A 23,650-nucleotide genomic window follows, 5' to 3' on the forward strand; every position below is an offset into this window, starting at 1 on the left:
GGTAGGTTTTTTACGCAGAGTGGTGAGGCCGTGGAATGCCCTACCTGCAACAGTAGTGAATTCGCCAACATTGAGGGCATTTAAAAGTTTATTGGATAAGCATATGGATGATAATGGCATAGATTAGGTTAGATAGCCTTTAGTTTTGACTTCCCATGTCGGTGCAACATCGTGGGCCGAAGGGCCTGTACTGCGCTGTATCGTTCTATGTTCTATGTTCTAAAAGAGTTTACCTGCTTTGTGTGTGAAGCTGATCTTTTGTAATCTGCAAAGGAATAATCTGAAAAACATTGAATGAATCCCAAATATGATCATCCAAATTCTTTCAAAGGAAATACTTCAAGCAATCACTAACCAACTGTACAACCATCTTCCCTTTCAAAGTGAAAGCCATAATATAGTTGAAAATATTGTTAAAATTAACCATATAGCATAAGTGCAAGTGTGGAATCCAGCAGACTAATAGTTAGAGCAATAATAACACTAATACAAACATTTGCACTAATACTTGTCCTTTGCAGTTATGTCCATGCATTGTGCCTTTTTCAACTTAAGAAATATGTAGTACAGCCATTCCTTGGTTCATTCCCTAGGCAATCAATGCCTTAACCAATCATTCAACCTGCCTGGATTGAATTTAAGCAAAAGTACCCCAATTAATTACTCCCTGGTGCATTCTTTATGGCAATCCCGTTACCAGAGTCCGCATGCAAACTAATCAACACTCCTTTTCCATGCAGTACAGAATTCGGTCCCCTTTACAATTGGCATTCTTACGAATTCTACCTGATGAGTGCAAGATGAAAAGCTTTGATGGCGGGTCTCTTTTTACAGCATTAGTCAGGTTCTGTACTGCCAAACCATTATTTTAATACTAATTATTGCAGTAGTATCAAGTAGGGTTATGTAGATCAATGAACCATCACTATATTGTAGTATCTTTGGAATCAGCTATAAAAAATGTACTTATTTTTATTTCATGCAATAATAGTGATTATTAAATCTTCAAATTAATAAAGTACGCTGGTTTGAAATGCAGCAAATAAAAATAATCTCAGTGCCGTATGGTTATCATTCTTGTGATCCCTTTAATAATGATATCATGAATTTGAGTCCTGCAATAGGCAAGCATAGACAGTACAGGAACTATTAACCAAAGTTGTTCTATTCATGGCAGATTAGAGAATGCTGGATTGAGTGTGGAGCTTGGAAACCATACTAAAAGAATTAAAGAGGCATGACAGAACATCCTTTGTTACATTAATTGCTATTAGATTTAACTTTAATATATAATAGTGATTTTGGCAATAGAAAATGCTGGAAATATGGGGCGGGATTTACCGACCACCCCATCGTGTGTTTCTTGGCGGCAGAGGTGGCCCGCCAGCGGGATCTACTGACCCAGCCAGTGTCAATGGGATTTCCCGGTGACAGCACACCTCGTCGCTGGGAAACCCGTGAGCTGGCAGGGGACCGGAATTTCCCACCGGTAGCAGCCAGTAAATCCCGCCCATGGTTATGCATTCTGGCATTACCGTTTTCACACATGCCCACAGGTAGTGCATTGTGAATGTAAAATATGTGACTTTCCATTCATGAGTTTTAGTGGGTGGAAAATCACTGGGTGCATACCCAGGATTCCCCATGATATGCTCGCTATTGTTACTGCTCACTAAAGACGCTGGATTGCAGGATTGCCCCTGTCGATCAAACAGAATGTCTTGATTTGATGTTTTCTGTGACTTTTATTTACAGATTAATTTCGCACATGCTGCCAAAGTACATTAAAGCTCCAAACGGTCCGGATGCTAAACCTGTCGATCAGATGTATCCAGGTAGAATTACCTATTTACCTTGTGGGAAACCTCCTCTTTATTTAAAATGATAAAGTAGAATATTTACCGACAACAAAGGATTACATGAGGAAATTCACCTTGCGTACTGATTTTTTTCACTGAAAGACCTTAGTTTCTCTTTGCTGTAATGCAGCCTGGATAATCTTGTCTGATTCTCCACTGTTGCTGTGCTCATTTTCCATAGTTTTGATTCCTTGAAAGATTAAACAAATTCCTGTGGAAAGTTGTTGCCACTGTGGAACAAATGTTTGAACATATTTAATCCATCCATAAGTTCTTAATGTTTTTATTTTACCCTGGTATTGGGCAGTTTCAAAACTCTGTCCATCTGATCACCAAAAATATGTAAGACTTAAATGTTGCCCTTGAGTGAACACGGTACATCATGCTGAAACAGGGGAGACGTCAAGGGTGCTCAATCCAAAAGCCTCCAAAACAGATGTTGAGCTTGTGATGTGCGATTAACTCATGTCTGTTGGTTCCAATGCAGGCAGCATGCTAACTTCGTGCTGTCTTCGATTTCAGCATCCAGCCAACACTAAATGCCATTCCTGATTGGATGGTGCCTGAGCAGCGGCCAATATTGTGTCTGTCTTGCACCACTTAAAGCTAACTTGAACCTCTTAAAGCAGATACCCATTTTGGCTGCTGTGCAGCAAGTGAATTGAACCTGTGAAACATTGAATAATGGCAAAGTATGAGAGAGAGTGGGCTCCAAGATTGTTGAATGCTAAACTGGAGGCCCTGTGTACAGGTGAGAAGGAGGAGAGACATCCTGTATCTACAGGGGACCTTGAGGTCTCCCAGCTACATGCTTAGAAGGTAATGGAACAGATAACAATGACTGGAGTCAAGCCCTGAGGACCTGGATGCAGTGTCGCTGGAGGTTGAATAACCTTATATGAGTGATCAAGCCACTGAATGTACCTTCAAATGAATAGATTACTAACTGCATGACTAGCATCTGAAAATGATCCATTCAGCTACAACATTGGCATCTATCCGGCAATGTGGAAAATAGCCCAGGTATGTTCGTACACAAGAAACAGGACAAATGCAACCCAGCCAATTACCACTCTATTAGACCCTCTCCATCATTAGCAACCTGATGAAAGGAGTCATCAACCATGCTAACAAGCAGCACGTACTCAACAATAACATGTTCATGGGAGCTCAGTTTGGGTTCCGCCAGGGTCATTCAGCTTCTGATATTACAGCCTTGGTTCACACATGGACAAAGAGCTGAATGTCAGAGGTGAGGTGAGAGTGACTTCCCTTGACATCAAGGCAGCATTTGACTAAGTATGGCATCAAGGAGCCCCAGTTAAACTTGAGTCAATGGGAATCAGGGGAAAACACTCCGCTGGCTGGAGTCATACCTGGCACAAAGGAAGATGGTTGTGGTGGTTGGAGGTCAGTGATCTCAGCTCCAGGACATCACTGCGGGTTCCTCACGGCAGTATCCTAGGCCCAACCATCTTCAGCTGCTTCATCAATGACCTCCCTTCCATCATCAGGTCAGAGGTGGGATGTTTGTGGATGACTGCACAATGTTCAGCACCATTTGCGACTCCTCAGGTAATGAAGCAGTCCATGTCCAAATGCAGCAAGACCTGGACAATATCCAGGCCTGGGCTGACAAGTGGCAAGTTACATTTGTGCCAACAAGTGCAAGACAATGACCATCTCCTACAAAAGAGGATCTAACCATCGCCCCTTGACATTCAATGACATTATCATCACTGAATCCCCCACAAACAACATCCTGGGGTTACCATTGATCAGAAACTGAACTGGACTGGTCATATTAATACTGTGGTTACCAGGGCAGGTCATAGGAATCCTACAGCAAGTAACTCACTGCCTGACCCTGCCAAAGCCTGACCACCATCTACAAAGCACAAGTCAGGAGTGTAATGGAATACTCTCCACTTGCCTGGAAGTGTAGCTCCAACAACACTCAAGAGGCTCAACATCATCCAGGACAAAGCAGCTTGATTGATTGCTCTCCCTTCCACAAACATTCAAACCCTCCACCAATGACAAACAGTGGCAGCCGTGTGTACCATCTACAAGACACAGTGCAGTAACTCACCAAGGTTCCTTAGACAGCACCTTCCAAACCCACGACCACTACCATCTAGAAGGACAAGAGGAGCAGATACCTTGGAAACCCCACCACCTGGAGGCTCTCCTCCAAGTCACTAACCACCCTGACTTGGAAATATATCGCCGTTCCTTCACTGTCACTGGGGCAAAATCCTGGTACTCCCTCCCTAACAGCACAGTGGGCGTACCTACACCTCAAGGACTGCAGCGGTTCAAGAAGGCAACTCACCACCACCTTCTGAAGGGCAACTAGGGATGGGCAATAAATGCTCGCCCACGCAGCGATGCCCATCCTGTAAATGAGTTTTTAAAAAATTCACCGCAACCCTATAACTTACCTATCAACAGCCTCTATCAGTTAGGGCACATACCTGACATTCATATACTTTACTGTACCCTCGCACACTTAACACTACTTCAAGTCTCATACACATAGTTTGCACATACTGTCATCTATTCGACCATGGCGCCCACATCAGCCAAGCAGATTACATAACACTCACCATGCACTTCCCTCTTTCTTGCAGCACTAGGTGATATACAACTGAAGGCTTCAGCAGCTAACCAAAGGTGAATGCCATGATCCTGATTCCCATGGAAAATACATTATTGGAAAGTTAACTGCTGAAGCTGTAGCCAGTGGTAGGGCTGAACACATTGACGATGAAAGACTCCTCATCTCGAATCCTCCACCTCGTATCTCCCTTCCCCCTGATTGCACAATCTCTTCTGATTTACAAACTACAAATAGTGTACACATGCATCTATTACTTTTGCTCGCCACCGAAACACATCTTTACCCATGTGCCTTTATCCTTTTAGTTACCCAATCTGACATGGTAGAGGAGGAACTGTAAAGACAGTGAAGGGCCACCATCACTCGATTTCATTCTTAACAGTCACCAGCTCAGATACTGATATCCTGCATAACAGGATAGCGTAGAGCTGAAATCTGTGCATGGTGAGACATTGTGAATGAATGACTTGCAGCCAACGCAAGGGAAAAGGATATCACTGGTACCAGCTTGCCGGGTTGTTGGGGGGTGGTAAGATACCACAAGAGGTCCACCGCAGATGAAGAACTTTGTTGGAGCATCCTCCAGAAAAGGTTCATTGGGATGCAGAAAAAAATTGGCAAACTCACCAAAATGTCTGTGGTCAGTGTTACAAGGAACGTGGAGGAAATAGGCACCAACGTGACAACAGGACTTTGCAGAGCCTGGAGCCCCTTCTTTTCAGCATGGAAATGGTGGCCAACGTTTTTCACAAAATGACGTGTGTGGCAGCTGATCTCACAGCTTCTGTTGTAGCACAAGCAGCAGCAGCCACCCAATTGTCTGCATGTTGCCATGAAAACTCACACTGCTGCCATAATTCGTCATCCTGAACCGTCGCTCTGCCGGTGCTCTTGCTGTTTCCTGTCACATTCCAGACTATTGCTGCCATGCTGACGTGGTACAGTCCTAAACTGGGCTTTCTCGGCCCACAGCTGCTTTGCATTGTCCTCCAAGGCCATCTGCAATCTCCTTCTTTCCGAGTCTGCGGCCTTTCACCCTCCATGCTGCAGCCACTGTGGTAGTAAAGGGAAATACAAGACAGGGAAAGGCACATGGAAGACGGGCACAAAGGGAATGTACAGTGGTGATTATTGATTTGTATTCAAGATGGCATAATTTTATTTATAAATTTGGTTAGGAGTGTTTATTCTGTGGTGTCTTTTACTTATACGTTGTGGCTAAACAGGCGCTCTGTTTTTTTTAAAAATAATTTTTATTGAAGAAATTTTTCAAAATACAAACATTTTAACCCCCCCTACATTTACATTTAAATTATAACAAAACAAAGTCAAACCCCCCTACTTAACAAGAAAAAGAAAAAAGTCCCCCCCCCCCCCCCCCCCCCCCCCCCGCCGGCGAACCGACAGTCAGACCAACTTATCATTTCTAGCAGCGTCCTCGGGCAGGCCTTGCCCGTGCCACCACCGCTACCGTACTTCCTTCGTCTTTGTCCCCCCCTCCCCCCCCCCCCCCTCCTCCCCCCCCCCCTCCCTCCCCCCCCCCCCTCCCTCCCCCCCCCCCCCTCCCTCCCCCCCCCCCCCCCCCCCCCCCCCCCCGGGTTGCTGCTGTCACGGCCTCAGTTTCTATCTCTGATCCAAGAGGTCTAGGAAGGGTTGCCATCGCCTGAAAAACCCCTGCACCGACCCTCTCAGGGCGAATTTGATCCTTTCCAATTGGATGAAGTTTGCCATGTCGTTTAACCAGGTGTTAACACTCGGAGGCCTTTCGTCCCTCCACTGAATCAGGATCCTCCTCCGAGCCACCAAGGACGCAAAGGCTAATATTCCAGCCTCCCTCGCCTCCTGTACCCCCGGTTCCACCCCAACCCCGAAGATCGCAAGTCCCCATCCTGGCTTGACCCTGGACCCCACCACTCTTGACACCGTCCCTGCCACCCCCTTCCAGAACTCCTCCAGTGCCGGACATGCCCAAAACATATGTGCATGATTCGCAGGGCTTCCCGAACATCTAATACACCTGTCTTCACCCCCGAAAAACCGACTCATCCTTGTCCCCGTCATGTGGGCTCTATGCAGTACCTTAAATTGAATGAGACTTAGTCTCGCACATGACGACGACGAGTTGACCCTCTCCAGGGCGTCTGCCCATGTCCCGTCCTCTATCTGTTCCCCCAGCTCTAACTCCCACTTATCTTTCAGCTCCTCTACTGGTACCTCCTCCACCTCCTGCATAATCTTATAGATGTCCGAGATCTTCCCCTCCCCGACCCAGACCCCTGATAGCACCCTATCACTCACCCCCCTGTCGGGGAGCGCGGGGAACCCCGCTACCTGTCGTCTGGCAAATGCCTTCACTTGGAGGTACCTGAACGTGTTCCCCGGGGGGAGCCCAAATTTCTCCTCCAGCTCTCCCAGGCTCGCAAACCTCCCCTCTATAAACAAGTCCCTCAGTTGTCTAATACCCGCCCTCTGCCAGCTCTGGAATCCCCCTCCTGTGTTTCCCGGCGCAAATCTGTGGTTCCCTCTTAGTGGTGCCCCTATCAGACCTCCCACTTCCCCCCTGTGTCGCCTCCACTGCCCCCAGATCTTGAGGGTGGCCGCCACCACCGGGCTCGTGGTATACCTCGTGGGAGGGAGCGGCCATGGTGCCGTTACCAGTGCCCCTAAGCTTATGTTGCCGCAGGACGCCCTCTCCATGCGCTTCCAGGCTGCCCCCTCCCCTTCCATCATCCACTTTCGTACCATCGATGTATTTGCCGCCCAGTAATATCCTGAAAGGTTGGGTAACGCCAGCCCTCCACTATCCCTACTCCGCTCCAAAAAGACCCTTCTAACTCTCGGGGTGCCATGTGCCCACACATACCCCATGATACTACTCGTTACCTTCTTGAAAAAGGCCCTGGGGAGGAAGATGGGCAGACACTGGAACAAAAACAAGAACCTCGGGAGGACCGTCATTTTAACTGACTGCACCCTCCCTGCCAGCGACAGCGGCACCATGTCCCACCTCTTAAACTCCTCCTCCATCTGTTCCACCAGTCTGGAAAAGTTCAACTTGTGGAGGGTCCCCCAGTTCTTTGCCACCTGCACCCCTAAATACCTAAAACTTTTAACTGCTCTTTTGAAGGGGAGCCTCCCAATTCCCTCCCCTTGGTCTCCCGGGTGTATTACAAAGACCTCACTTTTCCCCAGATTTAATTTATATCCCGAAAAGTCCCCGAACTCCGCTAGTATCCCCATTACCTCCGGCATTCCCCCCTCCGGGTCTGCCACATACAACAACAAATCATCCGCATAGAGCGAGACCCGATGTTCCTCCCCTCCCCTTGTCAGTCCTCTCCACCCCCCTGAACCCCTCAGTGCCATCGCCAACGGCTCAATCGCTAATGCAAAGAGTAAGGGAGATAGGGGACATCCCTGCCTAGTACCTCGATGGAGCCCAAAATATTCTGACCTCCTCCCGTTTGTTACCACACTTGCCATCGGAGCTGAATAGAGCAGTTTTACCCACTTGATAAATCCCTCCCCAAACCCAAACCTTTCCAACGTCTCCCACAAGTATTCCCACTCCACCCTGTCAAATGCCTTCTCCGCGTCCAGCGCTACCACTATCTCCGCCTCCCCTTCCACTGCTGGCATCATAATCACATTTAACAATCTCCGGACATTTGTGTTAAGTTGGCGTCCCTTCACGAACCCCGTCTGGTCTTCATGGACTACCCCTGGCACACAGTCCTCTATCCTGGTTGCCAGGACCTTTGCTAACAGCTTGGCGTCAACATTCAGGAGGGAGATGGGCCTGTAGGACCCGCACTGGACCGGGTCCTTGTCCCGCTTCAAAATCAAGGAGATCAGGGCCTGCGACATTGTTGGGGGCAGAACCCCCCCCCCCCCTCGCGCGCCTCATTAAAAGCTCGCACCAGCACTGGACCCACCAAGTCCACAAATTTCCTGTAAAACTCCACCGGGAACCCATCCGGCCCCGGCGCCTTCCCCGCCTGCATCTGGCCTATCCCTTTAATTAGCTCCTGTAGCTCTATCGGCGCCCCCAACCCTTCTACCAGCTCCTCCTGTACCTTTGGGAACCCCAATTTGTCGAGAAAGTTCTTCATTCCCCTCTCCTCTTCGGCGGTTTAGACCTATACAATTCCCTATAGAAGTCCCTAAAGACCATATTCACCTCTTGCCCCTTCTGCACTACATCCCCACCCCTCTCTCTCACTCCCCCAATCTCTCTGGCTGCATCTCGCTTACGGAGCTGGTGTGCCAGCATCCTGCTCGCCTTTTCCCCGTACTCATACGCCGACAGGCGCTCTGTTAATGACAGGAAAGGTGCAGGACAGGATTTTTGGTGAGTTGGGAATTGGGGTTGTGGTTACTGGAATTGTACTCCGAGGAGTTCCTCATGGAAAGCTGGTCAGACAGGAGCTGCCTAGATTGTTTCCTTTTCCTTCTCGTGCCCCTCAACTACTCTCCTCATAACTGGTGGTCATAGATTATCATAGAATTTACAGTGCAGAAGGAGACCATTCGGCCCTTCGAGTCTGCACCAGCTCTTGGAAAGAGCACCCTACCCAAGGTCAACACCTCCACCCTATCCCCATAACCCAGTAACCGCACCCAACACTAAGGGAAAGTTTGGACACTAAGGGCAATTTATCATGGCCAATCCACCTAACCTGCACATCTTTGGACTGGTTATCCTCTGATCATGCTGAGATTATGCAGTATACGGTAGATCACCATGAATCTTAACCTACTTTTCTGAGACCTGTTGGGTTCTGCCCAATTGTCCAGACAATGGAATCATTGCTTCAGGGTGCCAGTAACCTGCTGCATGGTATTTCCTGTGGCAGCATAACTTCCATTGTAAGCAGGTTGTATGCATGGGTGCAGACCGGAGGCATTACTGAGTTGATTGCTGCACACTAACCCACAAAATGATTACAGCAGTGGCGAGCTTTGTTGTGAATGGCCCAGTAACAAGTACATTAATTGGGATGTTGCTCATTTTGCAAACATAGTGATACAAATCAAAATAGTCCAATAAAATTTAACCAGATTTATTTTTGTCTGAACTACAGTATTAAAAACTTTTCATCATTGACAGAGCATGACGATAGTTTCCTGAATGTGACAATGGAACTACAAAGGCATGTTGGAAAGGATGCAAATGATTCGGACAGTATCTTGGAATGGTGGGTGATACAGACCAAGACTGAAGAATGTAAACAAAATGAATGTAATGAGCTGCAGATGATCATCTTCAATGATAAGGTCAGCCCACCGAGCCTGGGCTTCCTCGCTGGACACGGGTAGGTTACTGACACAAATGTAACAGTAGCAATTGTTTTCCTTACATAATAATGCTTTGATAAAATATTCTGCGTATTAATGGTTTCAGCAGTTGAAACTGGAAATAATTAAACATTAAGATATGATCTTTGTTAAGTTGGTTTTAATATACTTCAAAATGTCTTTAGTCTATACGACAGGAACAAATCCAAGTTTAGGATTTGTTGCTGTTTACTCATTTCACAGCCATTTAATGCCACTTCTTTGTACAGTTAAGGCATCTGCCTGACTCAGCTGGTAATGTCCTAAATCTATGTAAATCAGGTTCCTATAACATCAGTAGGATCCTGATGCAATTGTAACTGCCTCGGAGTACCTTCATTAAGCTTTTAAATTTGGTGCAATCCTGCAGAGACCAATAATTTTTTTAGAATCCCCAAAGACACCAATGGAAAGTAACTCTGTGGACAATATTTTACTTTTTAAAAATAAATTTAGAGTACCCAATTCATTTTTTCCAATTAAGGAGCAATTTAGTGTGGCCAATCCACCTAACCTGCACATCTTTAGGTTGTGGGGGTGAGACCCAGGTAAATACGGGGGGAATGTGCAAACTCCACACAGACAGTGTCCCAGAGCCGGGATCGAACCTGGGACATCGGCAACGTAAGGCAGCAGTGCTAACCACTGCGCCACCATGCTGCCCTTGACAATAATCACTTTTTAATTGTTGAGGCGACAAAGAACATAAGAACTAGGAGCAGGAGTAGGCATCCTGGCCCCTTGAGCCTGCTCCACCATTCAATGAGATCATGGCTGATCTTTTGTGGACTCAGCTCCACTTTCCGGCCCGAACACCATAACCCTTAATCCCTTTATTCTTCAAAAAACTATCTATCTTTATCTTAAAAACATTTAATGAAGGAGCCTCTACTGCTTCACTGGGCAAGGAATTCCATAGATTCACAACCCTTTGGGTGAAGAAGTTCCTCCTAAACTCAGTCCTAAATCTACTTCCCCTTATTTTGAGGCTATGCCCCCTAGTTCTGCTTTCATCCGCCAGTGGAAATAACGTGCCCGCATCTATGCTATCTATTCCCGTCATAATTTTATATGTTTCTATAATATCCCCCCTCATCCTTCTAAATTCCAACAAGTACAGTCCCAGTCTACTCAACCTCTCCTCGTAATCCAATCCCTTCAGGTCTGGGATTAACCTAGTGAATCTCCTCTGCACACCCTCCAGTGCCAGTACGTCCTTTCTCAAGTAAGGAGACCAAAACTGAACACAATACTCCAGGTGTGGCCTCACTAACACCTTATACAATTGCAGCATAACCTCCCTAGTCTTAAACTCCATTCCTCTAGCAATGAAGGACAAAATTCCATTCGCCTTCTTAACCACCTGTTGCACCTGTAAACCAACTTTTTGCGACTCATGAACTAGCACACCCAGGTCTCTCTGCACAGCAGCATGCTTTAATATTTTATCATTTAAATAATAATCCCATTTGCTGTTATTCCTACCAAAATGGATAACCTCACATTTGCCAACATTGTATTCCATCTGCCAGAACATAGCCCATTCACTTAACCTATCCAATCCCTCTGCAGACTTCCAGTATCCTTTGCACTTTGCGCTTTACCACTCATCTTAGTGTCATCTGCAAACTTGGGACACATTGCCCTTGGTCCCCAACTCCAAATCATCTCTGTAAATTGTGAACAATTGTGGGCCCAACACTGATCCCTGAGGGACAACACTAGCTACTGATTGCCAAGCAGAGAAACACCCATTAATCCCCACTCTTTGCTTTCTATTAATTAACCAATCCTCTATCCATGCTACTACTTTACCATTAATGCCATGCATCTTTATCTTATGCAGCAACCTTTTGTGTGGCACCTTGTCAAAGGCTTTCTGGAAATCCAGATATACCACATCCATTGGTTCCCCTTTATCTACTGCACTGGTAATGCCCTCAAAAAGTTCCACTAAATTAGTTGGGCACGACCTGCCCTTTATGAACCCATGCTGCGTCTGCCCAATGGGACAATTTCCATCCAGATGCCTCGCTATTTCTTCCTTGATGATAGATTCCAGCATTTTCCCTACTACCGAAGTTAAGCTCACTGGCCTATAATTACCCGCTCTCTGCCTACCTCCTTTTTTAAACAGTGGTGTAACGGTTGCTAATTTCCAATCCACCGGGTCCACCCCAGAGTCTAGTGAATTTTGGTAAATTATCACTAGTGCATTTGCAATTTCCCTAGCCATCTCTTTTAGCACTCTGGGATGCTACTCCCTGTACACACACGACTGCATGGCAAAACTTGGTTCCAACTCCATCTACAAGTTTGCTGACGATACGACCATAGTGGGCCGGATCTCGAATAACGACGAGTCCGAATACAGGAGGGAGATAGAGAACCTAGTGGAGTGGTGCAGCGACAACAATCTCTCCCTTAATGCCAGCAAAACTAAAGAGCTGGTCATCGACTTCAGGAAGCAAAGTACTGTACACACCCCTGTCAGCATCAACGGAGCCGAGGTAGAGATGGTGAGCAGTTTCCAATTCCTAGGGGTGCACATCACCAAAAATCTATCCTGGTCCACTCGACGCTATCACCAAGAAAGCACAACAGCGCCTTTGCTTCCTCAGGAAACTAAGGAAATTCGGCATGTCCACATTAACCCTTACCAACTTTTACAGATGCACTATAGAGAGCATCCTATCGGGCTGCATCACAGCCTGGTATGGCAACTGCTCGGCCCAGGACCGCAAGGAACTTCAGAGAGTCGTGAATACCGCCCAGTCCATCACACGAACCTGCCTCCCATCCATTGATTCCATCTACACCTCCCGCTGCCGGGGGAAAGCAGGCAGCATAATCAAGGATCCCTCCCACCCGGCTTACTCACTTTTCGAACTTCTTCCATCGGGCAGGCGATTCAGAGGTCTGAGAACACGGACGAACAGACTCAAAAACAGCTTCTTCCCCACTGTCACCAGACTCCTAAATGACCCTCTTATGGACTGACCTCATTAACACTACACCCATGTCTGCTTCATCCGATGCCAATGCTTATGTAGTACATTGTATATATTGTGTTGCCCTATTATGTATTCTCATGTATTTTCTTGAATTCTGTTTAATTCCCTTTTCTTCCCATGTACTGAATGATCTGTTGAGCTGCTTGCAGAAAAATACTTTTCACTGTACCTCGGTACACGTGACAATAAACAAATCCAATCCAATTCCATCAGGGCCAGGAGACTTATCTACCTTTAGACCCATTAGCTTGCCCATCACTCCCTCCTTAGTGATAACAATCCTCTCAAGGTCCTCACCTGTCATAGCCTCATTTTTATCCGTCACTGGCATGTTATTTGTGTCTTCCACTGTGAAGACCAACCCAAAAAACCTGTTCAGTTCCTCAGCCATTTCCTCATCTCCCATTATTAAAACTCCCTTCTCATCCTCTAAAGGACCAATATTAACCTTAGCCACTCTTTTTTGTTTTATATATTTGTAGAAACGTTTACTATCTGTTTTTATATTCTGAGCAAGTTTACTCTTACTCTTCTTTATAGCTTTTTAAGTAGCTTTCTGTTGCCCCCTAAAGATTTCCCAGTCCTCTAGTCTCCCACCAATCTTTGCCACTTTGTATGCTTTTTCCTTCAATTTGATACTCTCCCCTAACAATGTAAAAGGCAATCATCCTCACCTCTGAAATTCAATACTTTTGTCCACATTTGCACCATGGTTGTAATAAGGTCTGCAGTTGAGTGATCCTGCGAAAATCCACACTAAACATTGGCGATCAGGTTATTGCAAGTCAGTGCTGCTTGGTAGCATCGTTGATGACACCGTCCATCGCTTGCAGCTGATTATTGGGAGTAGACACATGAATGTAATGGGGAAATGGTACGGCATTGATAATGTCACTGGACTATTAATCCTCAAACCAAGGTTAATGCTTCAGGGAAATGGGTTCAAATCCCAGCAAGGCTGGAATTCAAATTCAGTAATGGTGACCGTGAAACTATCAGCACGGTAGCATAGTGGTTATCACTACGGCTTCACAGCGCCAGGGTCCTCGGTTTGATTCCCAACTTGGGTCACTGTCTGTCCGGAGTCTGTACGGTCTGCGTGGGTTTCCTCCGGGTGCTCCAGTTTTCTCCCACAAGTTCCGAAAGACGTGCTGTTAGGTAATTTGGACATTCTGAATTCTCGCTCTGTGTACCCGAACAGGTGTCAGAATGTGGCGACTAGGGGCTTTTCACAGTAACTTCATTGCAATGTTAATGTAAGCCAACTTGTTACAATTAAGATTATTATTATCAGCGATTTTTGCAAAAACTCATCTGATTTACTAATGTCCTTTAAGGAAGAAATCTGCTGTCCTTACCAGGCCTACATGTGACTCCAGACCCACAGCAATGTGGTTGACTCTTAAATGCCCTCTGAAATGGCCCAGAAAACTATTCAGTTCAAGGCCAGTTCGGGATGGGCAACAAATGCTGGCCTTGCCAGCAATGCCTACACCCCAGCTAAGAATAAAAATAAATAAATTGCTGGATTGGATTCAGCCTGTATTTTGTGAACTATTTTTCACTTTGTTGGGTAGATGCTATACTGTAACAGTTTGACTCGGAGTGGGCGTAGTTTTAGAGCATGTTATCAGCACATCAGTGAGGATATTGCCCGGGCCTCTGCATTTGCTGTATCCAGTGCTCTCAACCAATCTTTTTTTTTTAAATTCTTAACTTTCTTGACAACATTGCTGCTGGATACCTGGGGTTCCTCTGGGCTTGGTGACAGATTTAAACTAACATTGGTAAAGTGGAAACGTGTGCTGCAGAGTGTAGGCACTTTTCACCAAGGTCACTAGCAAATGTCTTTGCTTCTCCACTGACCACTAAATCCAACCCATAGCCTTTTCATCACTGTACATCCCAAAACACTTCACAGCCTATTTAAATATGCTTGAAGCTTAGTTATTGCTGTAATATAGGACAAAAACTTAACCCCCCCCAGGTATGGATTATATGCTGACCTCTGAAGTGGGGCTGGAACCCATAACCTTCTGACTTAAGTGATCTAGATAGATATTTGATCTAAAGTGGGATTGAGAGTAATAGAAATAATAACAACGAAAGGGAAAATGCTGGAAATTCTCAGCAAGTCTGGCAGCATCTGTAGGGAGAGAAAAGAGCTAACGTTTCGAGTCCGATGACTCTTTGTCAAAGCTAGCAGACAAAGAGAGTGGGAAATATTTATACTGTGGAGTAGGAATGAAAGATGACAATGTTGTTTTGATGTTTTCAGGGGAGATTGGGGGATTGAACCAGTTTTACTTAAGGTAAGGGTGACTGGAGGAAAGTTCATCAAAGGATTAACGATGCACAGTCTCAGGATGGTATAGGATTGACAAACTAATGGGCCTTGTCTTAATCTGAATTTTCTTTTTTTTCCAGAATAATGGGTCTTTATGTCTCAATTGTGTTGGTTGTTGGGAAGTTTGTGCGAGGCTTCTTCAGTGAAATCTCATATTCTATCATGTTTGAGGAGCTGCCTTGTGTGGACCGCATCTTGAAGCTGTGTCATGATATCTTTCTCGTGAGAGAGAATGGAGAGTTGGAGGTGGAGGAAGAGCTCTATGCCAAACTAATATTCTTATATCGGTCACCTGAAACGATGATTAAATGGACTAGGGAAAAGGACTAACCATTATGTTTCTTCTATACTCGCTAGCTCTTTATTTCTTTCTTTCTGCCCTTTTTTTTTGTTGTCTTTCTCACTTGGCTGAGCCAAGTTGAATATGCACATTCTGATTGATGGAAGAATTACCTCAACTTGTCAAAAATCTATTTACCTGCTTTACCTCCCCTTGTTCATGTGAGAGCTACTTGCCTACATTGGCCTTAATGTCTCAAAACACAAACACTACTTTGGATGAATTTGACTCAAAACCTGAAATGAATTATGGCAATGCCAGGTTGCTGAAGACTGCACATTGACTCGGGGCCTGCCTTTTGTTTCCACTATCTGCAAGAAAAACCAGGTTATTTTTTCCCGTGAAAACTCATTTTGACTAGTCATTTAGTTTGGAACTGGAGCTACAGTACAGACTATTTACTCACCACATCTGAAAAAAGCTAAACCTATTGTCTGCAGTTATCAGGTTTGAGGTAACTCGAGGAAGATTGACAATACTCGTTTGCTTCCTGTTCAATGAAATGCCAAGCTGTTCATAGTTTTTGCAAGGAAAGTACAAAGAAATTGAGACCTAAAAACACTATTAACACATTTTTATATTTTTGAAAAAGATGTTGACTATTCTAAAACTATTTTGGGAAAGAATGTTTGCCAGGAGACCATGTATTCAGAAACATTGTTTAGAGTTTGCAACACTGCTTATATAGAATCCTGCAGGAACTCATGAAAACCTTTTGCAATGAGGCGAAGAAAGATCCTCCCATCAAGAGCAGGAAGCTTAATAATGTTACAGCAATATGGACACTGCAACATCAAATTGCTATCTTTGGTTATATTTTATTTAGTTTACAGCCTAATGTCGTTTTCTAAATGCCTTCAGTAAATGCCTAAATTCCTTCAGTAATTAATTTTGACTGTAATAAATGGAAAATTACTATTTTATAATGACTTAACTTTCACTGCACTTGACAATGGGGCTTTTGTGCAACAGGTCAATCAACTACTTTCTGCTAAATATCACTTTGCAGTTGATTGTAATGATAGAATAGCCAGGTGCAATAATCTGATTTTGTTTTAGTGTAAAAAAACATATATTGGTAAAGGTGAATGGGAATGATAAAGATTGACACTCGTTTTTTTTACCAAGTTGAGAATTTCCTTTGAATGGCAATAATGATGCATGTTTTCCTCATTGTGATAAAATCGGATTCCTGGGCTGGGAAAAGGTATACAAGGAAGCAGTCCGGTACATGATTTGAAGATTGTTAGGAAATGTTATACATTTCTTGTACTTTACTGCATTAGAAGCAAAATATTTTGTTTGTGACTGGGTGGAGTAACAACTTGGAAAACAAAAAGCTGCATCTAGTCTGTTCTAAGAAGTTCTGCCCATTTGTTTTGTATTTCTTATTGATTTCCCAGATGCAGAAATGGAACTGAAATAGCACTCTTAGAATTATCAGAAATTCTGTGAAACAAAAAAAGATAAAATAAGGGAAACAGAAATTATACACCCTTTCTGGAGGGTTTAGTCAAATCTTGACCTTTTGTTCATAATTATTTTGTTGGCTGAGTTTGCAGGCCAATTACTGAGTTTGAACTTTTTCCTATGCATGGCCTTCCCCTTTGCCTCCAAGAAATGGTTTGAAATTGAAAAGACACAAGACCTTAATTTATAAACCCAAATGTGTCGAGGGGAATATGAGCACGTTGAAAATGCAGTAGGTTCTGCCTACAATGTTTGCTGTAGTAAGATTTATCCCTACTTATACGATACATGGCCTAATTGTTTATAGTTCCCTTTGGTCCTGGTTAGTAGATTGAGTAAAACTCAGAATTATTTTTTAATACTTGTGTGTATATATATTCTCCTATTCTAAACCTCTATGCTGCTTGGATATAGTCTGATATATCCAATTCCATTTTGTACCCACTGCATCCAGTACAAATGTGCCATTATACCAAAAGTGATAGTCATTATCTTATTTTAGTGTACAGGCTTTTAACAATGATTGCATAAAGATCACAAAAGGGTTTTGCACTATCTGTGAGTCAATTACTGAGTGCATGATACAGATGCCTAATGATGTATTACTGGGAGTTAAAACAGATCCTGCAGATGATGTGACAAATATTTTTGTAAATGTGTTAAAAATGACTTTCACATCTGTCCCACGGAAGGACAGAATGTACGTATGAAAATTTGAGACCTGCACTTAAAGATCCATTCAATGCTTTCTTTTCTGAATCAATAAATTTGTACCTGGTCTAGAACCTGAATCATAGCACCAATAAAGATGTTTGCCAATGTTGCTCAGCAATGAGCTATGCTGGATATTCCAATTACTATTCATTTTTTTAAAAATAAAGATTTACTTAGATATTCTCCAAATTGGTTGGTTGGTATAACAGGCAACAATCCATAATACCAGTTATACATCCAGATCACAAGTTCAATTTCTAGAACATGATGTCCTTATGCAGTTGCTTCTTTTTAAAATAAGCAAGTAGGCAGTGAGGATACATTAATTTGTCAGGGAAAGAGCAAAACAAGAAGTTGCTCCTGAATTGCAGTGATAATCACCCGGCCATGTTGATGGCTATTCTTTTCCCTGATGGTTAATGCTACAAAAACCAAAATCTGTGCTCCCATTGGGATCCTCGTGTCTGAATCTCATTTGGCTAAACCTGTGTAAGCCTCGCCGCTGTGATATCATGCCTGTGAGGTATGAATATTTAGTGAGGCGGGATCATGGGGGTGGGCACATTAATGACAGTCAAATGAGGGTCACACCCTTTGTTGCTGCTGATCAATATGGCGCCCGATCAATAAGCATACCTCTTCAGTGCAGCCTCAACGGGGAGAAACTTCCAGAGGCTAAAAGGAAACAGCGAAGTGCCGTTCAATAGGTGCAGCCGTCACAATTCACCCAGCCAAACACGCCCGAAAGCAGATTTAGTTTTAATTCTGCTGAATTGCACCCCATAGCTCCTTTGCAAGATCTTGCGTTAAAAGCAACACTTAGCATTAAGCCACATGTTAATAGATTGTCAGCATTAAGTTTAAAAACAATACAGGTGGCAACACTCAAATATAAACATTTCATTATTTATTTATATGAAAAGCATTTATATAATCAATCAATATTTTCACATTTAATTTATTCAGCAGAAATAGAGACTATTCACATGAGGATCTATAGAAAAAGGTGTTTGCAGTAAAATAATGGTTGCATTTAGAGTTTGCCATAAACCAGAACACATGCCATGGAAGTTACTCCAGTCATCCAAGATATAATGGGTATAAATTTGTCAGGCACAGTAACACCAAATGGGGGAGAGTGAATCATCAGGTGGGTTCACAGTCTGATTTTGTTTAATTATAGTCAAAATGAGGTGCAGTGTAAAATGTGCTGCCAATTGGTTATAGCTCACCTTGCACTCTGTCCAAGGTGAATTTAATTATAATCTGTGCAATCCAGTGGAAAAATAACGTGCATATATCCTAAATCAGCACCATGTAAGTAGGCAGAATAAGATATTCTACGGAAAATGATGCAAAGCCAATATTATGAACTGATTAAAATAAACATCTCCACATCCTGTTAAATGGCTTACTTCTAGTGGTCAAATTTTATTGCAGAATTGGTATGTTTCACAACTCAATGCTGCCCCCAAGAGGCTGCTACAACTAATGTAACATTGACATTCAATTTTTCAGCAACTTCACTACTTAAGAAATTACACTACGTAGCTTTTTGCAAGCATTCTCTTTAAAATATTTATGATAGGTCAATTGAAATAGGCATGCAATTTAAATGACCCAGATGTTGGCTGAAGTGCATATTAGAACCTATTTAATGCTGGTATGTGGCTCATATCCAGCCACTTGGAATACAAGAACAGCTTAATGACCTGTGTATCTTGCTATGAAGCAGATGCTAAATCATTCACATTCTCTGTTAACTCATAACATCAAGAATTTGCTGTAGATACAAACCTGCATTCTGAATCTCAATCATTCATTCCAGCATTAGGCTATCATACTTGCGGTAATATAACTATTACAGACCCCACTTACATTTATTCCACCTACGAAAAGTTTTAACACTGAATTTCAGGACTTGTTTTTTTAAATGACTGTTTTCATTGTGCGCACATTAGAACTATGAAATTACTTACTTAATTGATACAATGAACAATCAGTATATATTTCCCAGTGTTGAGTCATAACCTGTCTGGAAAAGTTAAAATTGCCCATCTCACTAATGTACTTAAATCATATGATTTGTAGACTGTCAACTATTTTAAAATCTAGTTAATTTATAGGGCTATGGCCAGTGTAGGAACAGAAAAACATAATTCAAATTAGTGAATGTAGGAAAAAAATATAACTAACCACAACAGATTTTACAGAATAAATGTTTTGTATATTGGGATTATTTTCCCTTCCCTTCTTCATGAAATCAGACTCCTGCACACCTAATTGGGTTAATAAGATCATTAATTCAATTTCCATAATGTTAAGTTAACATTTTTCAAATTAATAATAATCACAGTGAGTAATGCTTAAGTAAATTTTAGCAAATGTATGTCACGATTGTTGGTTTGTTTTTCTTGCCTGAAGTTATTGGCAATCTGACATTCATTTCAATTTATGCTAGACACTACAATATTAAAAATAATTACGTTCCTATTTTATTTACAAGTTATGGGGCAGTTTTACATTTCTGTATGCTGAAAACGGCTTTGGGGTCTACTGTAATTTTCAGTGATACCTACTTGTCAATTTTAACTTTTCCAACGTTGTTTCAATGGCCTAATGAACACCCAAAGTGAAAGTGAAGAAAGAGGGCGCATCTACTTTCCTGGCTGGAGAACAAAGAGATCATAGATTTTACAGTGCAGAAGGAGGCCATTCGGCCCATCGAGTCTGCACCGGCTCTTGTAAAGAGCACCCTACCCAAGGTCAACACCTCCACCCTATCCCCACAACCCAGCAACCCCACCCAACACTAAGGGCAATTTACCATGGCCAATCCACCTAACCTGCACATCTTTGTGACTGTGGGAGGAAACCGGAGCACCCGGAGGAAACCCACGCACACACGGGGAGGATGTGCAGACTCCGCACAGACAGTGACCCAAGCCGGAATCGAACCTGGGACCCTGGAGCTGTGAAGCGATTGTGCTATCCACAATGCTACCGTGCTGCCCAAATCATAATCATAGCACCATAATCATCCTTTCCAGCCAATTTCCCTACATCCCTTTAAGAAAATCTAACCCCTCGGTCAGATTTTCAGTGATGTTTAAAGGGTGCTGCAAGTTCAGCTCTCATCTTCAAGATTCTTGCACTAATTGTAGCCTTCCACACCCCCATTATGCAAACAGAAATACTTACAATGGTAGTTTGGTTATAGAGCTATCAATTGTGTTCATAGATTTGCGTTTATTCAAGTTTCACAAAGAAAAATTACATGCTCATTTAGATTAGGAGTACTGTAAATACAATTTCTGGAATGGTCAGAATTTTCTTGCTTCACTTTGAATAGTACATGTAACAACAGCAATATTTGTAAGATCATAACTTTGACAATTGTGAGAATTTAGTTAGGCAGAATATAGAACACAGTGATAAAGGATTGTTCTTTATCTAAATTTAGAGTATCCAATTTTAAAAAATCAAATTAACGGGCAATTTAGCGTGGGCAATTTAGCGTGGCCAATTCACCTACACTGCACATCTTTTTGGGTTGTGGGGGCGAGATCCAAGCAGACACGGAGAGAATGAAAGGATTGTTCTTCTGAGATTATAGCTAAAGCACACTGCAAGGTAAAGTAAAAAGATCGGTTTTCTCGATTTGCCTCACTTATCTCATCTAGGATGCCTCCATGCATTCCTCCCTCAGAAATGCATTAGCCTAATGTCAAAACAAATTTCTGAACAATTTTGAATTCAATATTTCAACAAACTGATATTTACAGACATTACATTTAAAGTTAAGTCCAACTTTTAAGAGCAGCACCAAGTAAATAATACAAAACAACATTATAAATTGGCCTAAACCGTCACCATAACAAATTATAATAAACAGGTAAATCTGCATTGAAGTGGCTGCTGGGAACTGCTACCATGAGCAATTGAACAAGGAAGCCATAGGTTTATGATTATCTGAACTTCACCCTTGTACCAGAATGACAACTAGGCGAGTTACAATTTGTGACAAGTTCACAGCTCATTCATTTCCAAGCTAATGCATCACGGTGTATATAATTGGAAAGACGGCAAGCTGTCTTCTTAATCTTTGTTGTTAAATTCAGGCAAACTCGTCAGGAGCTAGTAGTATTTGTTTCTTCCTCAGGGGCCAACAGGAACTCCTGGATCTGTTCCCTCACTTGGGCTCTAAATTAAATCACATTTAATGGAAACAGTAATTGATATAATCTTATGCACAATGTGAGGTATGAGAACTCCAAATTTAATTATATAATTGGTTAGATTAAATTCTAGATTTAGTATTTCTCATTCATGAAGGCAGGCAGGTTACAACCTCCAAATCTCCATGAGTAAAGATGTTGAATTGACCACAGAAATTCATCCCTGTTGTAACAATCTTGATTGCCATTTTAAATACTCGGCATAAACTAAAGTGATCCAATCTCACAGCAAGGAATCTCCACAGATATGGCATGATTTATGTGGGGCTTTTGGGGAACCAAGCGCTCTGTGAGAAAATTGAAACGGTATTTAAGGAATATGTAGGTTTCAACTGTACAGGTGAGCTGTTGAAGGCAGTTGTCTGAGAGACTCTAAAGGCAGTGGTGAGGGGTGAGGTAACGTTCTTTAAGGCCAGGGTGGACAAAGAGGAGAGGTTGGAGTGGCAGAGAGCAATAGATGAGATGTTGGAGGTAGATAGGAGTTATGCAGAAGATGGAGACCCAGCGAAGCTGGAAAGGAGGAAGGAACTACAGGCAAGCTTCGACCAACTGTCCACCAGGAAGGCCAACTGAGACGAGCAAGGGGTGTAGTTTATGAACATGGAGATAAGGCTGGGCGTATGTTAGCAGGTCAGCTCTGGAGGGAGGCAGCGGCAAGGGAAATTCTTCAGGTGAGGGATAGGGCAGGGAAGTTGGTGGTGGCTCCGGAGCTGATTAACAACGTTTTTGAGGAGTTTTATGAGAGGTTGTACAGGTCAGAGCCACCCGGGGGAGACCGTGAAATGCAGGAATTTCTAGATGGGTTGGAGCACCCGAAGTTAGGGGAGGGGGACAGGGCTACATTAGAAGGAGCAATAGTGGAGCAGGAGATAAAGGATGCGATTGGAAGGATGCAGTCGGGGAAGGTGGCAGGGCTGGATGGGTTTCCGGTGGAATATCATAAAAAATCCAAGGATAAGTTGGCACCCCTGATGGTGGGGATGTTTGAAGAGGCGATAGGGAAGGGGGTGCTGCCACAAACCTTAGGGCAGGCATAGATTTCACTGCTGCTAAAAAAAGATAAGGAACCGACAGAGTGTGGGTCGTATAGGCCCATATCACTTCTGAATGTGGACACAAAAGTATTGGCGAAGGTACTGGCGGGTAGGCTGGAGGAGTGCCTCCTGAAGGTGATAGGTGAGGATCAGACGGGGTTCATGAGAGGGAGGCAGCTTTTCTCGAACATTAGGAGGATTTTGAATGTCATTATGGCACCGGCGGAAGGGAAGGAAACAGAGGTGGTTGTGGCATTGGACGCCGAGAAGGCGTTTGACCAGGTAGAATGGGCGTACCTGATGGCAGTTCTGGAGTGGTTTGGAATTGGACCAAGATTTGTGAACTGGGTAAAGCTATTATATAAGGAGCCGAAGGAGAGTGTCCGCACAAACAATATCAGCTCGAGATACTTTTCTCTCCACCGTGGGACAAGGCAAGGATGTCGGATGTCTTATGTCCCACCTGCTGTTTGCAATTGCGATTGAGCCGTTGGCCATCGCTTTAAAAAGTTCGGGAGCATGGAAAGGAATAGTGCGGGGAGGGATAGAGCATAGGGTGTCCTTATAAGCCGACGACTTGCTGCTGTTTGTGACGGAACCGAGTGCGTCGATAGGAGGAATATTGGAGCTACTGCGAGTATTTGGGTCTTTCTCGGGGTACAAGCTGAACTTGG

At 43.5% G+C, this 23,650-nt stretch overlaps 2 protein-coding genes across 10 annotated transcripts in view; one reads left to right on the forward strand and one right to left on the reverse strand.

Annotated features, from left to right (window-relative positions):
- piezo1 (piezo-type mechanosensitive ion channel component 1) overlaps positions 1-17,844 on the forward strand; it is a 359,497-nt gene extending 341,653 nt beyond the window's left edge. For 5 of the 6 annotated variants that reach the window (XM_038806438.1, XM_038806437.1, XM_038806436.1 and 2 more), the window contains 3 exons: positions 1,756-1,835; positions 9,593-9,797; positions 15,261-15,510. In XM_038806438.1, coding sequence (XP_038662366.1) covers positions 1,756-1,835; positions 9,593-9,797; positions 15,261-15,510 — 535 coding nt within the window. Of the gene's footprint in view, positions 1-1,755; positions 1,836-9,592; positions 9,798-15,260 lie in introns of all 6 variants that reach the window. The other variant, XM_038806434.1, reaches the window with a different exon arrangement.
- A 3,371-nt stretch (positions 17,845-21,215) lies between these two features.
- Positions 21,216-23,650, reverse strand: part of ctu2 (cytosolic thiouridylase subunit 2 homolog (S. pombe)) — a 40,330-nt gene continuing 37,895 nt past the window's right edge. For all 4 annotated transcript variants that reach the window (XM_038806443.1, XM_038806441.1, XM_038806442.1 and 1 more), the window contains one exon: positions 21,216-21,907. In XM_038806443.1, coding sequence (XP_038662371.1) covers positions 21,835-21,907 — 73 coding nt within the window. In that variant the 3' untranslated portion in view covers positions 21,216-21,834. The remainder of the gene's footprint in view (positions 21,908-23,650) is intronic.

This window comes from Scyliorhinus canicula, chromosome 9 (genome assembly GCF_902713615.1).
Source record: "Scyliorhinus canicula chromosome 9, sScyCan1.1, whole genome shotgun sequence".
Classification (NCBI taxonomy): Eukaryota; Metazoa; Chordata; class Chondrichthyes; order Carcharhiniformes; family Scyliorhinidae; genus Scyliorhinus; species Scyliorhinus canicula.